Source organism: Drosophila tropicalis, unplaced genomic scaffold (assembly GCF_018151085.1).
Source record: "Drosophila tropicalis isolate 14030-0801.00 unplaced genomic scaffold, ASM1815108v1 contig_413, whole genome shotgun sequence".
NCBI classification, from domain to species: Eukaryota; Metazoa; Arthropoda; class Insecta; order Diptera; family Drosophilidae; genus Drosophila; species Drosophila tropicalis.
The window spans coordinates 1,638,875-1,656,487 of record NW_027172877.1 but is presented as its reverse complement, the minus strand read 5'-3'; the positions used below and the strand labels follow the sequence as shown (position 1 = coordinate 1,656,487).

The following is a 17,613-nucleotide window of genomic DNA, read 5'->3' as shown; positions in this document are numbered from 1 at the left end:
TTGAGAATGTTGACAAAAGATTATATTTAAATAGAAATTAGTTCAAGGTTGCGCAATTTGCAAAAGTCTGAAAGTCATAAAATAAAATTATACAGAAATTTCTTTTCTTTTCATTCTGTTTTGACATCTCTCAAAAAGTCTATGCGAAAAATCACCGAAAATTTCGCAATTAACCGAAAATGAACTTGGTACAAGGTAAAATGTCAATTTATACAATGTTCTTGGTTGACAATTTAAAAGTTCTCTTAATGGCTTGTAAGAATTTTTATTTACCAAAGACCCTCTAATAATCATAAATAGTTTTTAATGTTTTTTCTAGGTTAATAAACGGGCGATGAGTTTGGGAAGCTTATAAAATGTTTGCCAGCTAAATATTCTGAAATTTTCATTTTATTTGCATTAGACTTTCAGTTGGTAAAAAATATCATGTTATTTTCTAATAGCTTAAGTGAAAAAACAACTAGGTATAGGTAAAAGTCCGCTGATGAGAAAACTTGGTGGATCCTGAAATAGCTTTAGGCTATAAGACTAATATAACGTTTCCCTGCAAGGTATGAATGAAATCCATATCTCGATTTTGGATTGACACAGACTAGGTAAGATATTCAAATTTTAATAAGCAAAGTTGTACCATTTAAATACAATATTTTTTGTTTTAAAATTTAACTAAATACTGTACAAAAATCTATCCATCTTTTCCACCCCATTCTAGTAATCGGTTTTTAGTCAAATTATTTGATTCATGGTCATTGTCATAAATACCAAACTACTTTTTCGTCTTGGTCGTTCGAAAAATGGTTTGCTAGGCAAAATATTAAAATAATCAGTGATGTTTCATCTTACTTCGTTGTTGTTTTTTTTTTTTTTCAAATTAGATACATGTGGCTAAATTAGCAATACGTTTTGTATAATGTTTGATATTTCTAAATTTGTTGTGATATGGTTGTTGTAGCACTGAAATGCCTCTGGGTAAGAAGGAGGCAGGTTCTTCTTTTCCTACACAGAAGTACATTCACGTCTTATTAAAGTAAGTATTTGACCTAAATAACAAATATGTTTGGTTTACCAATATAACTTATTTTACTACTTGAAAGTATTACGAATCTTTCAGAACCAGTTTTCCGATTGGAAAAGTAGTTTTTTACTTATTTTATTCAGGATGGTTAGGATTAGAATTATCAACTTGCGTTCCTATAACAAAAAACTATATTTCTACATAACTTTACTAAAATTTTAAAAGATCCTTTCATCCTTTGGTACTAAAGTCATCGCAAAGTCGTTTCATATATGTAATACTTAAAGTTATATTTCCGAAAGCATTTTCTATAGTTCCTAAAGCCGTGAATAGCGAATTTGCTTTTGCTTTGCTTTGCTTTTTTTTTACAGAATGAAATCTATCAACAGGTTTTTTTCTGCTTATTTTCTTACAGTTATGACACCTTACAAAAAATTTCATTTTGTTTATTTATCTTTTATTAGTTTTTTGTTTTGTTTGTCAAGCCCAAATAATAAAGTTGTTTTGGCCAAAACTGTAGCCTCTGTTTTTATTTAATATAGAAACTAGAATTTGAAGAATCAAAATCATTGACGCCTCTGGCATAAATTAACCAATGCAAAACGTCGACTGCCGAATTTAGTACGAACTGGTTGGAAAAGTAAACTTTGCCAAAAATAAATTTATATGGCGCTGCGACGCTATTGATTGTTGAATAGTTAACGTTTTTTCTATTTCGTTGTATTTTAGCCATAAATCATTTGTATTCTTAATTTGCGGCTACCATATTCAGTGAGTGAGTGAATGACTGAGCGTGTGAGTGGGCCAACGAAATTTTCTAATCAGCACATATTTTTGCAAATTATTGGCAACGATAAGAATGAGTGGAATTCACTCAATCTACTATCACGAGAGTGATAAAACAAAAATGCCAATCAAAAAATAAGCAAAAACGCTTTTACAGTCGTCTACATAGTTCAGACGAAACATTAAAAAAGTGCAATGAAAACTTCGAACAATAATAACCAAAACGTGATCTAAAGGCAAGTATTAAGTTACTTAAACTTTGAGATTTTGTACTTTCTATAAATAAACACTGTTCACTGGTTACTCGGCTAATTTTAAGAAATTTGTTTTACCAAATTAGTCATTAAACCCAGCATTTGATAGAAAACCATTCTATTTCGAATCCGCTTCCTGATAAAATAATTATAAATGACTCCTTTTTTTCGACTTTATTGCATGCATGTAGAATTTATGAAAATAACTTTAACAGTAATCGGATTACAAATTACGTTTTTTAGCTGTGTCATTATATTTTCTCGGGATTTGTAATACGCAACCTTAATTTATTAATGCCAACAGTTAAACACCATGCGACCGATTAAAGTCAATCAAAATACATATATAGTACCTACATATATACATATATAGAACGACTAAGATCAGTCTTCATATACATACTTATATATGATTTTCAAAACCTTGCTGATTTATAAATTTTTTTATCAATGGTATAGACTTTCTGATAAATATTAAACCTGTCGTTAATTTGGGCAGCTGTATTGTTCAGTTAACTTTTGTTAATCATGAAAAGACTTACGTCAGAAAAAGGTTCACAAAAAGTGCAAATGAGCTTCTAAAATTCCTTTTGTGCTTGCTATCTTGCCTTGTCCTCTTTTTATATACATATTACGAAAAGGACTTGGTACACGTCCGTGTATAATCCAACTATTATTCGTTGTAATTTCGGTTAATAGGACTTCTGCCTAAATCTAAAACTTTGGCAAACAGGATGCAAATTTCGAAATTAAGTTTCAACTAAATGAAAACCTTGATTATTAGATTTTTTCAAAAAAATGAATTGAGCTATAATAAACCCAAGTCGAAAAGTAATTCAAACTTAATCCAAAGAATCCATATGCATAAAAATATTTTTCTGTTCTCTTAAAAATATTAAATAAACTCTATTCATAAGGGTATGTAAAAAAGTTTTTGCTTTCATTATAATTCTATGGAAAACATTTAATTACCAACTTCTCTTCTTTATAGTTGTGCCATTAAATTTTGTCGGCTAGTTGCCGATTTTCTTTAGCAGTGCAAAAGAAAATCAGGAAGAAAAACAATTAAAAATAATTTTACTTCTAACTAAAGAGAGGCAAAATACATACACTCCACTTTAAATGGGTCAAAAGTGCTAAATATACAAAGCAGCAATTAAAGCGAAAAGCTAATTATAACTATTAAGTTTTGAGCTCATAAATGTTTAAACAAAAAAGTAAAAGCTTACAGAAAATTAAACATAGATACATACATACATACATACATAACTCACAGATCTAGACACAAACCTATAGCAGAACCTAAAATTGGGTCACATGATAATGGTTCAAGTTGAATGACTTTGATAAATTTTCATTTCAGTTTCAATAAATGGATTTACAAACATTTTGTCAATGAAACACACAATCTATGGAAAAGTTTAAAAAACATTGTTTATTTTTATACCCTACAACTGGGATTGATTAAGTTTATACTCAATGTTTTGCTGTGAATTTGCAAATATAAAACTGATACTCCTTATAAGAGTTTATAGATTTATAGAATCTATTCATGAAGAGATCTTTTAAAGGGTATTTACACTGCGGCATCGATTTTTCGTTTCTTTTTGTTTAATGGCTCAGTCAGTCAGTAAGTTAATGATGATAATTTTAATGATGCTTTCCGGACGGACTGACGAGACTGTTTGGCTATTATATTTTTGTTTAAGCCTCTCTTTCTTTAAGCGTTACCACCTAATGAGCGTTCATAACCGAAAAATACAATAATATGCTTATAATTCTTTGGAAATGGAAAAATGTTTAACAATTTTTATGAATGAAATTGGTCTTTCGGTGTTTAATTTTTATATTGAGCGTGAAGAAATGAAAAAAAAAACGCTTCTTGTTTAAACAAAAGTGAAAAACAGTTTAACAATTGTAAAAGTTAGCAGTCAGTTGAATGATAATGAGAGCGCGCCTTTAACCCCCCCTCTGCATTTGTTGTTCATCCTCTCTGTCTTCCCTCTGTCTAAGGGACCGCTGACTATGAGTGTGTGTGTTGGCCTAGTTACACAACAAAAATAGAGAAAAATGTGTGCAGTAAAAATAGTTTATTTACTTTCATGCATATCTAATTGTTTGGGTTTCCCCAAAAGAAACAAAAATAAGGGAAACAAGACAGAAATTGAAGCAAAAGGCAAAGAAAGAAATGTTCTTTGAAAACTGCGTGTATATGTATTTGAACATTTGCATAAACAACAACGAAGAAGGAGAGCAGACCATTGAAATCGAATATATTGTTCGGTTTGGTTTTTTGGGCAATGCACTCTGTGAAAATGAATGTACAATGTACATACAGATGCGAGTCTTCTTCATGATATTAAACATATGTTTTTGGGTGGCTAACCACCAAAACGGAAATACGTGGGCGATTTCCCTACACATACCTATACACATAAGTAAGCTCAATGTTTATTTGCTTAAGTTCATTGTTTATTTGCTTAAACACGAACTGTGTAATAATGCTTTAAAACGATCGCCATTAAATACCTGTACAATGAACAGTGTACAATATTGTAAATTTAATTAAAAGTTGTATAATCTTATTATTTGGAAACTGTTATAAGTTCCTTAAAAAGATGTGCGTTAAACCCTCATCCTTGGTTATCTGGGCAGACTTTTATGGACTTTAACCATGAATTTGGCATGCTTTTATTAAATCGATTTGTGTTTTTCCTCTTTCATGTAATTTCTTTTTCGCTTTTCACAAAAAAAAATTTAAAATGAATCATCTAACACGATAAATGAAAGAATTTAAAAAATTAACCTTAGCTTGTTTAGATTGGGTCTATTTGGGCCCGATTTATCAAGATAGAAACAATCTTCAGCCAGTTCTATAGAGACCTAGAGTATAAGTTTTAAGTTTAGTAACACAATGTAAAATTGCTAACTATTAACTATTAACTTCGAACAACCAAAGCAAGTAGAAGGAATTTTTCGCCGAATTACCTATAATCGTTTAATGGTTTAAATAAATCTACATATATTCATGAAAGTACGATTTTATATGGATCTCGTTCAATTCCTTATTTTTTCCGTAAGCTACATATTTCCCTCACATTCCTTAGATGATTTTGTATATGTATATCTCATAAAAATGTATAGAAATCGTGTGTTTGAGTTATGCAAACTAAAAACTTAAAAAAAAAAGTTATTAAATTACCAAAGAATTTATACAATACAAGAATTTATTTTAGGTATTGTAATTAAATTTTGGATTTTTTTAATTATTAAGCAATTAAAGTGTGACCCAATTTCGAAACGATTTACAAGTCTTTGTCTCTCAAAAATCAACAATGTAAAAATAATAACAAAATGAGAAGCAAAAATTTCAAACATTACACATTTTATATGGTTAACTCTGTTAAAAAGTGTTTCCAAATTAACAGTGCAATAAAATGTAATAAAATTTTATATATTCTCTTAAAAAACTTGAAAACTGTTTTTTTTTTTTTTTACAAATTTCCATCCTGACTCGCCATATGTGGAAAATGACAAAAATTGAAGAAACAAAATTATATCCCATCCATTAGAAGTTTAAACAACTGTTCTTCCGAAATCGTTGGCTTTTAATAGTTTCCTTTATCGTTAGTCACATAAAGTGACAATTAGTCAAGTTTGCGTGCAATTTGTTTTTTTTTTTTTTTGGTTGATATGTCAACGTCAATGTCGGTTTCTGATGCTTGCGTGTTTAACAACAACCTTTTCTGCACTTTAATAAATTTCCTAAGCAAAGAATGAAAGCAAAAAACAAAAAAAAAAAAAATAAAAAAACAACAAAACTATGCCAACAAAGTGGCTCAGTGATTGAGTGTTATGGCTAAGACATGAAGGCCTTTCTTTATAAATTTATGATAAACTATTGAAACGCCATGTCAGGGCAAAACGTTGACTTAATTGATTTCTTACATACTATATGCGGAGTAAACTATATGTAAGACGTTTAGTATACAGACTTATTGATTCGTCAAAGTCAGAGCTTAGCCACTTTCCAAACTATTTAAAACTAATGACTTTTTAATTGGCTTTTTGTAACTAATATTGGGATACGGTTAATTTTTAGTAAAGAAAATCATTGACAGACCACAATTCAAAGCCAAAAACGACGAACGAGAACATTTCGTCATTTGAATATTATGATCATGACAAATTGACAGACTGACGGTCAAACTAATGTGAGAGACAAATTCAATGCAAAAACACAAAAACCTTATCTCGTAAGATCATAACAAACCCATAGAACAATCGCAGCCGTACAACTGTTTCATCTGTCTTAATATGAGATCATCCATTGAATTATTTATTTTCGCTCGTTTTGTTTGTGTGATTATCAACATTGTTGTTGTCTATAAATGTATAGTATTTAGTATGAGAAATCTTTTTAAATCGTTTTCTTAAATGTGGTTAAGAGACATTTGGCGCCTCCATTACATGAGCATAAGAAGGTGTTATTGAAATTTCTAAACACTATTCGATTTCCAGGTAAATTAAGAAGTCACCTCAAGTTCATCAGTCTCTTGTTTACATCTACTTAACCCATTTAAGAACAAAGTACACTGTTATATGGAGGATCCTCTACTTCAAACGTCACCCACATTAAAGAATTCTCAAATCTGGCAGCTGTTGAACAGATGTGGCACATCCAAATCTTCGAAATGTCTTTTATGCAAAAAAAGAAACCAAACTTTTAGAGATGAAAGCGTGAGGCAAATGTAAAAATATCAAACAAATTACTAACATTTAATGTATTCATTTTATTAGATCAATTTAAACCAATTCAAATTATAGATGGATAACTAAAGCCATGAGTAAGAATCAATTTGTGTTTAGAGAAAGGAAAACGTTTTAAAATACTTTAGTCCGGCTTTCATAACAGTTTGGTAACCCCCTTCCTGCCCATCTGTCGAGACAACCAATCATTTCATCTAAACAAAAATGTTTTAATACATAATCAACACTCATACTACTCTAAAGCAAACAGGACACTTTGAAAGACTAACCACTATTAATACCAATACTCATATTGACCACGTTTTGCCTTTCAAACACTGAACATACATGTATGAGCATAAAAGCCATCAATTGGCCATAACGAATGTTAACGATTTCTAAACGATAACCGTTGAAAATAATTGCTTGCTGCCATCGAGATGAATGGTTTTGATTGCATAACGGTTGCATTCACTTAAGAAATTCGATAGAATAACAACTAAATTTTCTAAACAAAAAGAAACCAAAACTTGCAAATCATTTAGTTTTATGATCTCTAATATGTATACATATATCTCCATATATGCTGCTTCCACTCAACTTGGCCCCGTGGGCACAATCTTCTTTTGAAGTCTTTTTATGGTAGCTTTGCGGTTTTTGTATTTTTGTCGATAGAAATTTTGTTTAAGTACATTTTCTGTTGGTTTTTTTTTCTTTTGGGTGCTCAATCAATTATTTACTTTGCGCTATCGCTATCTTTGGGGTTTTAGTGAATGATATTAATAAGAAAAATAAACAAAAATAGGTACATGTATTTACTTATTTTATGACCATTACGTAAGAGCCCACACTTGACTCTATATGTAGGTATATATGTTTTCACATTTTCATACATATCTCTAGCGACAAACAATGTATTTTTCAAGTAGCTGTGTGATATATATCAATTCTGACATTTCACCACCAAAGGGGGCGGCAGCGGATTGGAACCTGTTGAAGGCAGTGAAGCATTAAGCGAAAAGACTCTTCAACAGCAAATTTATGCATTATTTTGCTTATTTGTATATCAACTTATTATCGCCGCAGGTGACAACAATAATAAGCATTAAGATCGCCCATGAGACACACCTCAATGCGTTTCGGCATCCACACACACGAGTGGGAATCGAAAAAAAATTGAATTTTTAACGAAATTTAAACAGTTGAGAAAACACTAACAGTCCCTCTCCCCCTTTTGCATAAATTGGCAAACCAAAAGACTTTATTAATAGACTTGTATTGAATGTCATGAAGCATGTCAAGTGCAACAAAAATTTATTGCCAACATAAATACACTTTAAGAAACTTAACTTACTTTTATTTCCTAGTCCTCGTTTTGCTTCGACACAAAATAACGAGGCAGAAGAACTTGAAGAAGGGGAAGAGTTTACTAACTCAACTTACTAATTGAAACTCCACCATCATCATCATCTTCATAACAAGATTTCATTTAACGCTTCACCAAAAGGCACACGTCTCTAGCTTAATGCCTGTAAAGTAATCGCAGACACTCTACGTCTTTTATTTTAACGACTAAGAACTAAAAAGTTTTATGTGCCTTTCAAGACTTCCAGGAAATTTTAAAGTCACTTACTCTAACAATACTTTCAAGGAGATCGGTTGGCTAACTTGACACCAACTACAGTAATTTTATTTAAATCCCACTTTTAAGCAAACAAAAAACACTTTGGCCAACAAACCTCTCTTATTTCATCCAATTTTTCTAAAAGTGAACAATATTTGAATTTTAAATTAAAAGAATATTTTTCAAATAATGAAATGTTTAAATTTACCAATTTGTACGACTGTACATTTGCATTCTCTTCTTCTTTTGCAGGCCAAGCCACTGACTTTATTCGAGATTTATTTGGCAACTTCTTAAATTCTGAATATTCAATTCACTGTTTATTTGGCTCGTGACGAATTTCATTTTTAAGTAAAGAAGATGCTCTCTATATACATATTTACGATGAGATTTCGAAAGCCTTTTGTTAAATCATGGCAGTAAAAAAGTTAAACCAAGGACCTTTAATTTTTGTTTTCATGAATACATTTTAATCCAAAAAGAATGATTTACAAATATGAGTGCCTAATTGGTCGCAAAATGCCATAGGGAAAAATCAACCTTTTAATGGTTAAGCTTGGATCAGTTGAGAAATCTGTTTTGAAGCTCTTAAGTTATCGTCAAAAAATTATTAATAACAAACAGTGATATCAAAGAAATCATGATAAAGTTTCTTTTACTACATTTAGATCACCTTTTCAAAAATAAGTTTGAATTTTTGATAAAACTGGTATAAAATTGAATTGCTAAGTAGGCTATATATTTGATAAGCACTGCATTAGTATTTTTTCGAGTGTAGACAGTCAGACAGCCAGACACTTAATTGGTTGTTGTGCTTAACATAATAACCGAGCCTACGAGGAGGTCACATAATAAATAGTCATATTGGAGGGTGGTGCGGAAGGAAAGGCAAATCCTGTCAAGCGTTTGCCTCATTTCATTTTGGCTGCCAATAAATTTGTTGTCGAAAAAGAGGTAACAAAACAACAACGACCCACCGCTGCTTGCCAACCCAAAACGCACTGGCCCACTCTTTCTGTCTCGCTCTATCACTCTAAATGAATATATAAATAATATAGCATAAAAGTTGAGGGCACAGGGGCTGGTCGCCCAACGACTAACCGACCGACCGACTTATATACATATGTACATATGTATATCTAGACAGCAACCGCAAAACGGGCTTGTGCTAAACAAGTTAAAGTTGAAGGCGCAGCAGCAGCTCCAGCAACAACAATAAATGATGTCATTTCGGCTGGTTTTTATTATTTTTTTTTCACTTTTTGTCAAGTATCGATTGTAGTTGTGTGTTATTTTTTTTTTTGTCATAATTAATTTAGTAAATAAATTTCTGCCGCTGCTGTTGAGTGACCAACTACTGTCATTTGACCTTGACATTCTATAGGCCAGCTGGAAAGTAGACAATAGAAATTGCCTACAGATATATAAATTTCCGACTAGCTGAAGATTTACAGATAACATGACTTATGGAAAGAGATCCAAGTAAAACATATTCCACAGCCAGTTTAAAAGTCTATTTACACTTTTTGCGATTGCTAAATATAGTACTTAGCTCTTAAACATAAATATTTGTTAAGCAAATACAATTTATGTGTACCTACAACGTTTAATTGATAGTCAATAATTACAAATTAGTATTATCGGAAAGCAAAAGCCAAAAGCTTGATGCTATCGGTGGAACTATAATTGCCTCATATATTACTTTTAATTAAAGCAATACAGGGACAAAGTCTTTTGACCCCTTTCTTTCTGAGTATGAAATTCAAGTTATACATACATAATCAGGGATTACGGCGAAATTTGCTCCCAAAAGTATGCAATAGACTGGAAAAGTATCAAGTTCATAATTGGAAACCTATTTATAACGGGTGCCGTGTAAGTTAAATATTGTGTACAAGCAATGTTTGCTTTTAGAATTATTTTATTCACAGAATATAAAAAAACTACTATAGAAGTGCTTAAAGTGCTTATTGCATACTTTTGGGGGTAAATTTTCGTAATTTTAATAATTTGAGAAAAGATGTCTTCTAATCTGACTATTTCAAATCACAGAGGGGCATGTTGAATGAAATTCTAGGCAAGCACTAGAGAACCTTCAGTGAATGTGCAGTTCAAATTATAATCGAGTTAATATACTTTACTGAACCAATCGATGAATCCAATCAAATCTTCAACTTCCTTTCAATATCCCCTCTCATTCCTGCCTTTCTCTATTTCCTTCCCTAAGAATTAAAGAAAATAATAATTATTTAATATAAATATTATTGACTGTAAATCACAAGACAACTTGAGGGTTTTTATTACAAAAGTTCTTAACTAGAGAACAATTTTTGCATGATTCAACCAAAAAGTGTCTGGCCAAGAGTTTTAAATTGTTTATTATATTTTTGCTTGACTGCCATTTTTGACCAATATTTATTGCTAATTTATATTTGCAAATAACTTTTGGAATCAAACTATAAAATCGGATGATTAGTAATTAATAGTAATTGCATTTAAAAACACTATTAAGTTTTTGCTTAATCTATTATTGATTTAATTAATTTTACTTGTATTTTAACGAGTTTTGTATATTATCAACGAGTTTTACTAGAATGTTCCCCTTTTTGCCAATAATTATTGTTTCACTTTTTGTTGCTTAGACATTTACCTCGTTTCTCCTTGATATGGCTATCATATTGGGAATTACTGCGTGCAAAATTGATTGACGCCATGGTGGATTGGAATTCCTGATATTCGTTTTCGTTGCTGCTGCGGCTACTTTGCTGTACTTGAGTCTGATGCAGACTCTTGCTGAAAGTGCCAACGCCGCTGAGGGCGTGAGCCGTGTGCGGAGTAAGAGGAGTGTGCGGAGTAGTGGGCGTTATTGATGCAGACGAAGGCGTGGCAGAGCGTGACGGTGATGGTACAATCACTAGACTGCTGGCTAAAACACCTTCCGTATCGGAATCGTTATCAATTAAATCGGCATTATCAACGGGGGACTCAACTTGACCGACACGGATTTGCGAGGAGGTAAACGATATATTGCCGGCTGGAGACACCGAACCGGCAATTGATTTACGCGACGTTGACGTGGACGAGGACGAGGATGTGGTGTGAGTCGTTTTGTGGCTTACAATTTTCCGGGATTCTTCCGTTGAAGAACCGCGCAATTGGCACGTTGCTGGTGAACTGGCAATTGTTGTTTGCGGTTGCTCCTTCGTGCCAATTGGTGTGGATGTCTGAGTAAGCATTGTCTTCGTTACCAATTCCCGGGGACGTTCTCGCCGTTGTTGGTGTTGCAGTTGCTGTTGTTGTGGCGTCTCGTTGCCACCACCAACTAGAGTTGCTGGCAATGTTGTTTGCTGGTACAAACGCCGGCGAGGGTTGTTGCTACTGCCCACGGTAATGTCAATGTTGCCGGTTGCCATGACTTCGTCTTGGCCACCAAATTGTCTAATGCGTGACCGCACCGAGCTATCAGTTTCGTCGTGCAGTTCTTCCTTGAAGGAAGTCGTCGAATGTTGTTGGTGGTGCTCCTCCAGTAGTTCGTGTTCATCTTCCAGTTTAATCAGTATGCGTCTACCACCGGCTGTCATGTCAACACTTCGTGGTGGAGTGACACTAGACCTCTCACTGGAGTAACTGGAACGCGACCAAGAGGGCGAATCTCGTGGTGATACATAACCCTCGCCGTGGCGGTAAATTTTCTCATCGGCATAGCCTCCATCACTGGTCATGGATGATGTAATTATGGTACGTACTCCATCAGCAGCGGGAACTTCTCGCACTGTTCGCCGTTCACCATCCAAAAACTGTTCCAACTCCATTTGACGAGAAAGATCCTTTTTGACCGTTTTACGGCGAGTGGTTCGTAAAGTAACGTTAAATGGCGACAACTGTTCCTCGACATTGCCGGAATCGGCACCGGGACTCATACGACTCGTCGTTTTCAAGGTCACATTGAAGGGACTAGAGATATGCTCACTGGTCACTTCCACGCGACGGGGCGACGGTGTGGCATGACGCAAATGCACCTGCTGGAAGGCTAATTTGGCTGCCTCTGCTTCCGCCAAGCCACGCTGTCGCTCCTCTCTCAAACGACGTTCAATCTCATGGACATCAATATCAAAGGGATTCTCCGCATCATAGTCGTCATCATAACGGGCATCCTGTCGAAGTTCATCAGCTGTTTGTTCAGCCGCTCGCTTCTGTCCGGCAGCCCCACCATCCGACCACACCTTCTCATATTGGGCGACCTTTTGACGCAAACGTTGCTGCGGTGAATCCAGCACCACTTGCTCTAAATTGGTTGTACTGCTGGAGGTGGTGCTTAGAGATGTCGTTATGGTTTTCATATAAGTACGCGTCACCGTCGATGTCTCCAGCTGTTTGGCCTCTCCCTCTTGCTCCTGCTTTTGCTCCTGATGTTCCTCAACATTTTCATCACTTTGCGTTTTCCGCTCATGCGCACGTCTACGACGAACAGCTGGTATTGGAGGTGGACTACTCACACCTCCTACTGCCTCCTCTCCTACTCCTCCGGCAACGCGGCCGCCGCCGGCATCATCTATGATTGGATCCTTATGTTTGCCTGGATCATCTGTGCTATCAGCCATGATAGCATTGAATTTCTTATTTGATTCGTTTCAGAACAAAATGTCATTTGGTTTGAGTTTCTTGTTTCGTCGGTACTTTCTTCCTTTTTCACATTTATGGGCCAAGCCTTCAGGACGAAAAATTGATTTTTCTCACGCAAATACACCAACAAAAAATGAATTTACCAAAAATTTGTTTGTTTCACTTCTCATTCAACCCTTAGATGGCCTTCAATATTTAGCTTTAAGCTCACACAAAACACTGTTTCTTTTATCACATTCGAATCGAATTAATTCAAGATTCCACTTTAGCTCCAGTCACAGTAGTTTTTGCCTTTGTCGTCCGTCGGGCAAAAAAACCAAACGAATTCATATTATAAGTAGCCGCCGCCGCGATTCTTTCTACGCAGTTTCATTCCAATCCGTTGTGGTAGAAAGCCGGTTCGATACTGAATCGAGTTGCATAGTAATCATAGTAAACTACGAAATTTCAAGAGGTCTGTGTCTGTGCTGGCATGCGAGAAACGGAGAGAGTGATTGAGAGCAGCTTTTGCGAAGCGAGAGAGAGAATAAAATAAGCTTTGCTAGAGCGCCACAAGGAGAGCCAGCCACGAGGGAGAAAAAGAAGGTTATCTACGCACATTTTTGATGAATGTTGTTTCTCCACACAAAAATGTATATATGGGGGCTCTCCATCCACACCTTTGAACCGTACTGTCGGCACGCTGGAAACCAGAGACGCAGTAACCGGCTTTTACGGAAGGGATTCAAAAAGACCTTCGTCGCAACGTTTAAATAACATGAGGAAATAAAAAGCCCCTCAATATTATTTTAAGTACTGTTATAAAAACCAACCAACCCGAGTAAAATTTATATTTTTACAAAGATCTAAAAACCGCAGAAACAAATACTTGTGAGAATGAATACGAACTTCGAACGAATAGGAACTCGTAAGGATTTCGATCACCTTAAGTGACCCCTCTTTTTTTACGACTGTTGATTGTTTCAAAGCTCACTTTTTAGTAATGAGGGTGGTAAAGTTTTTTGAATGAGATGAACAAAACTACCGCAAACTCTCATTCATACGCAGTTTACTCATCTTTTAGAGCTCTTTGGCTCTCTCTCTCTCTCTATGAATGGGTGGAATTTATGTAAAGATTTTCGTATTCTTTCTTCCTCTTGTTATTCTGCCCTTTTGGTCATGTCTTACACGTTGGTTTACCTTTTACACCCCTTTTAAGAATGTGTGTGTTTACCTATGACATCATAAGCGTGAGAAAATACCCTCAATTGGGGTGGTTGTAAACCGCTTGAAATCGGTTACTTTTACTGTCCCAATGCTCACATCGATGGACGGTCATGTATGTAGGTCAGTGCAATGGGTAAAAGCTCAGCTTACATAGTCAACAATTATTTGAAAATCATTCATGAAAGCGAAACGTACGTTCCAAATGAAGTTTATCTGTAAGCTTACATAATCACCAGAAAACTAGTTTTTTATACCCTATAGGGTACCCCCCAAATATGTTCAAACCAAGTATGTAGAAAGAAAATTGTATTGGTGAATTGGTCAATTAATAAAATAATGATTAAACTATGTAATTGTAATATGTCACTTTGTAAAATTTTTAGCGAGTTGTTGAAACTTTTCTGTGTAAGTTTTAATACGGGTTGAAAATCAGTGAGTTCAAAATTGATCAGTCGAATATTATGTGTCATTACATGAACCAAGAACTCCAATTGATAAAGGGTATTTTGAAGTCGGTAATCACAAACTCATCAGAAAGAGACAAATTTTCGTTGAGCCATTTCTGAGCTAGACATAATGACGTCATGCTAGGGTGATTTCGTTTTGTTTGTTTTATAAGAAGTTGACCTTAAAATCTAAAGTTGCAAAGCAATCTGTTTTATTCTAATTCTAATGTGTATAAAGGTCAAGCAAATAAAAATATGAATGTTACAAAATCCGGTTTAATATCAACAACAATTAGCTGAAACAAATTGGCTACATCTCCATAGACAACCAATAAAGATGACAGCCCAAAACAGTTGTCACTCACATTAACAGCAGATCCACTTAGGCTTTAAAAAAGTGATTTATGTATATTATAGATTTATAAACAAACAAATGACTCTCCTATGTATGTGTGTCCGCCCACTTTCAAACACTTTCAAACCTCTCTATACCCTATGTAAAATATCCATCAAAACGAACACTAAAATATCTAAAAACAAAAGCTAGATGCTTTAATCACAAAATAAACAACAGCTGGCCCCACTCATACACTTGAAAATCTTCATATGTTTAAATTTTATGGCATAATTATGTTTTTGTTTTTCCCCACCTATTCGCTCTTTCTTTTTGTTTTGCTTTACGAGCTGGCTAAATGGGTAACCACTGTAAAGGATTGTAAAAAACCACTTGAACCACTAAAATGAGCAGGCCTCCAAGTATGATGAGTAAGTAGACATATTGGAAAATAAGTTGACTGCGAGGAATCTAATTATATTTCTCCAAGTCTCTGTTTAAACTTCAACAGTTTTTATATAGATTACGTGTTAGTGTGGCGGATCTTTTTCGAGGGCTTAAATTGTTAAAATCATTCAAAAAAAATTAGAAGTCAATAAAATTGGCAACACAGAAAAAGTTTGAAAGACTGAAGAAATGATTTTGGTTTCATACATTTAATACTCATTATATAACCATGATAAAACGCATGTTAATTGGCGGCAAAGTCAACTGAACTGAATAAATATTTACTCGGTATATGTATTTTGTTTGCAGAGATACCCAAAACGATAAGTTCGACGTGAAAAAACTGTTGCCTCCAAATAAAAATCTATTTGAAGTGATTATTTAAAAGAGATAATATGTAGAGGTTTTGGTTGTTGCTTTTGCACAAAATCAAAAATGTTATCTTATCAAAGTTAAAGTGTGATGTTATGTAACTTTTCTATATTTTAAACCTCTAATTAATTCAAAGATATTAGTTATCCCCTCAAAAACTCTTTAAATTTCGAATTATACACTTGACAATTTTAATTTGATTAAGACAAATGAAGAACAATGAAGAACATACATGGGTCCAGAAGCCAATGTCAGCGTTGTGAGTTTTTCTGGGTATGTTCGAGTGGATGAAGATGTTTCTGTCTCATCACCAGTAACCGGTAGCGAAATTTTATCTGCGACAGATACAAATGAAAAGAGCAACGATGGCAAAGGTGCTAGTTACTGTAGTAAGAGCCTCAATCGATAACTTACAACGCTTTTGTCTACAAAACGAAACTGAAACGGCTTTTCATGCACTTGTGTAGGCAATGTTGTTTGAAGTAAGCACAAATGTATAAGTTTTTTTTAAAGAATAATTAACACACATTATGAATACCTAAAAAATGTCGAACCATTTTATATTTGAAACACTAGATTAAACTTAATATTTTAAAAGAGACCCTTGAGTTTTGAATTAACGAGAGTCGACTGCAGTTTAAAATATCTCCATATTATAAAAACGGTTTCGACTCTAAAAAGTGTTTGTAAGGGCTGAGTATTTTTAAAAGTCTTTTTCTCTAATCCTGCTTTTTCCCAACGGGTCATTTTGATATATCGAAAAAGTCTTCACCGATCGTCTTTAGATTTCACTTTATCAAGCAGAATTTTGTTGACCAAAAAAGGGCCTTTTTTTCAGTTTACCCTTCCCCTTGGCTCTATTTAAAAAAAAAAATTAATATATTGAGTGGGCGAGGAGAGACAAACAATTTATTTTCCCTAAGTTTTGAACAAACAATTAATAATAATTAAATAACAAAAAATTAAAAATTCCCTTTGCGGGATCATGAACTATTTCCGGCAACCAAAGAATATTATCCAGATAAGTTTTCTTCATAAATTAAAACCAAAGTTTGCAGCAGCTGCGTGAAGAATTTGCTTTGGTAATTTTAAATTTTTTAATGAAGAATTAAGTAATTTGCTAATAATCTCGCAGACTTAATCTAAAGTAAACCCACATTGTCCATGTGGCTTTTAAAGCCCTGCAAAATGATATGATCAGTTGCAATTGCATTGCATGATCTATAACTAATTATAGTTAATCTATATTTAGCTCGATTCTCCAGCACTCAATATAAGATCATTCGAATGGATACAATATGCATATGGATAGATATTCCTTCAACATAAACAAATATTTCCGTTTCATTTTTCGATTTGGTCTTTTTCTCAGCACTTTCAATATTCATATATGTTTATATATATGTATATCCTCTTGTTTGCTAGGGGAGAATGATTTTTTTCCATTATTCTATTTATTTCACACCTAGCCATAAAGTTGCTCACATTAATGGCAATTTTTTTCATCCTCTTGGTTCTTTGCAGTTTCTGCAAATATTGACTTTAGTGCTAAAAGCAGTTCCATATAAACAGACATTCATCTAAATTTCAAAGCCAAACACAAGTACTCTTATATACAAATACAATTATATATATATATGTATAAGTATATGGCACATACATCAATTAAAAACACTTCACGTAGTCAATTAAAGAAATATATAGCCAACAAAATAGTTTGCAATTCATTTTAAAAACAAAGAAACCAACAACAAAAT

The 17,613-nt window shown here is 33.7% G+C and overlaps 1 protein-coding gene across 1 annotated transcript in view; it reads right to left on the bottom strand.

Annotated features, from left to right (window-relative positions):
• Msp300 (Muscle-specific protein 300 kDa) overlaps nt 1–13,335 on the bottom strand; it is a 105,154-nt gene extending 91,819 nt beyond the window's left edge. Inside the window, 2 exon segments of the mRNA XM_068285573.1 lie at nt 11,079–13,136; nt 13,195–13,335. Coding sequence (XP_068141674.1) covers nt 11,079–13,029 — 1,951 coding nt within the window. The 5' untranslated portion in view covers nt 13,030–13,136; nt 13,195–13,335.
• Between the last annotated feature and the right edge of the window lie 4,278 nt (nt 13,336–17,613).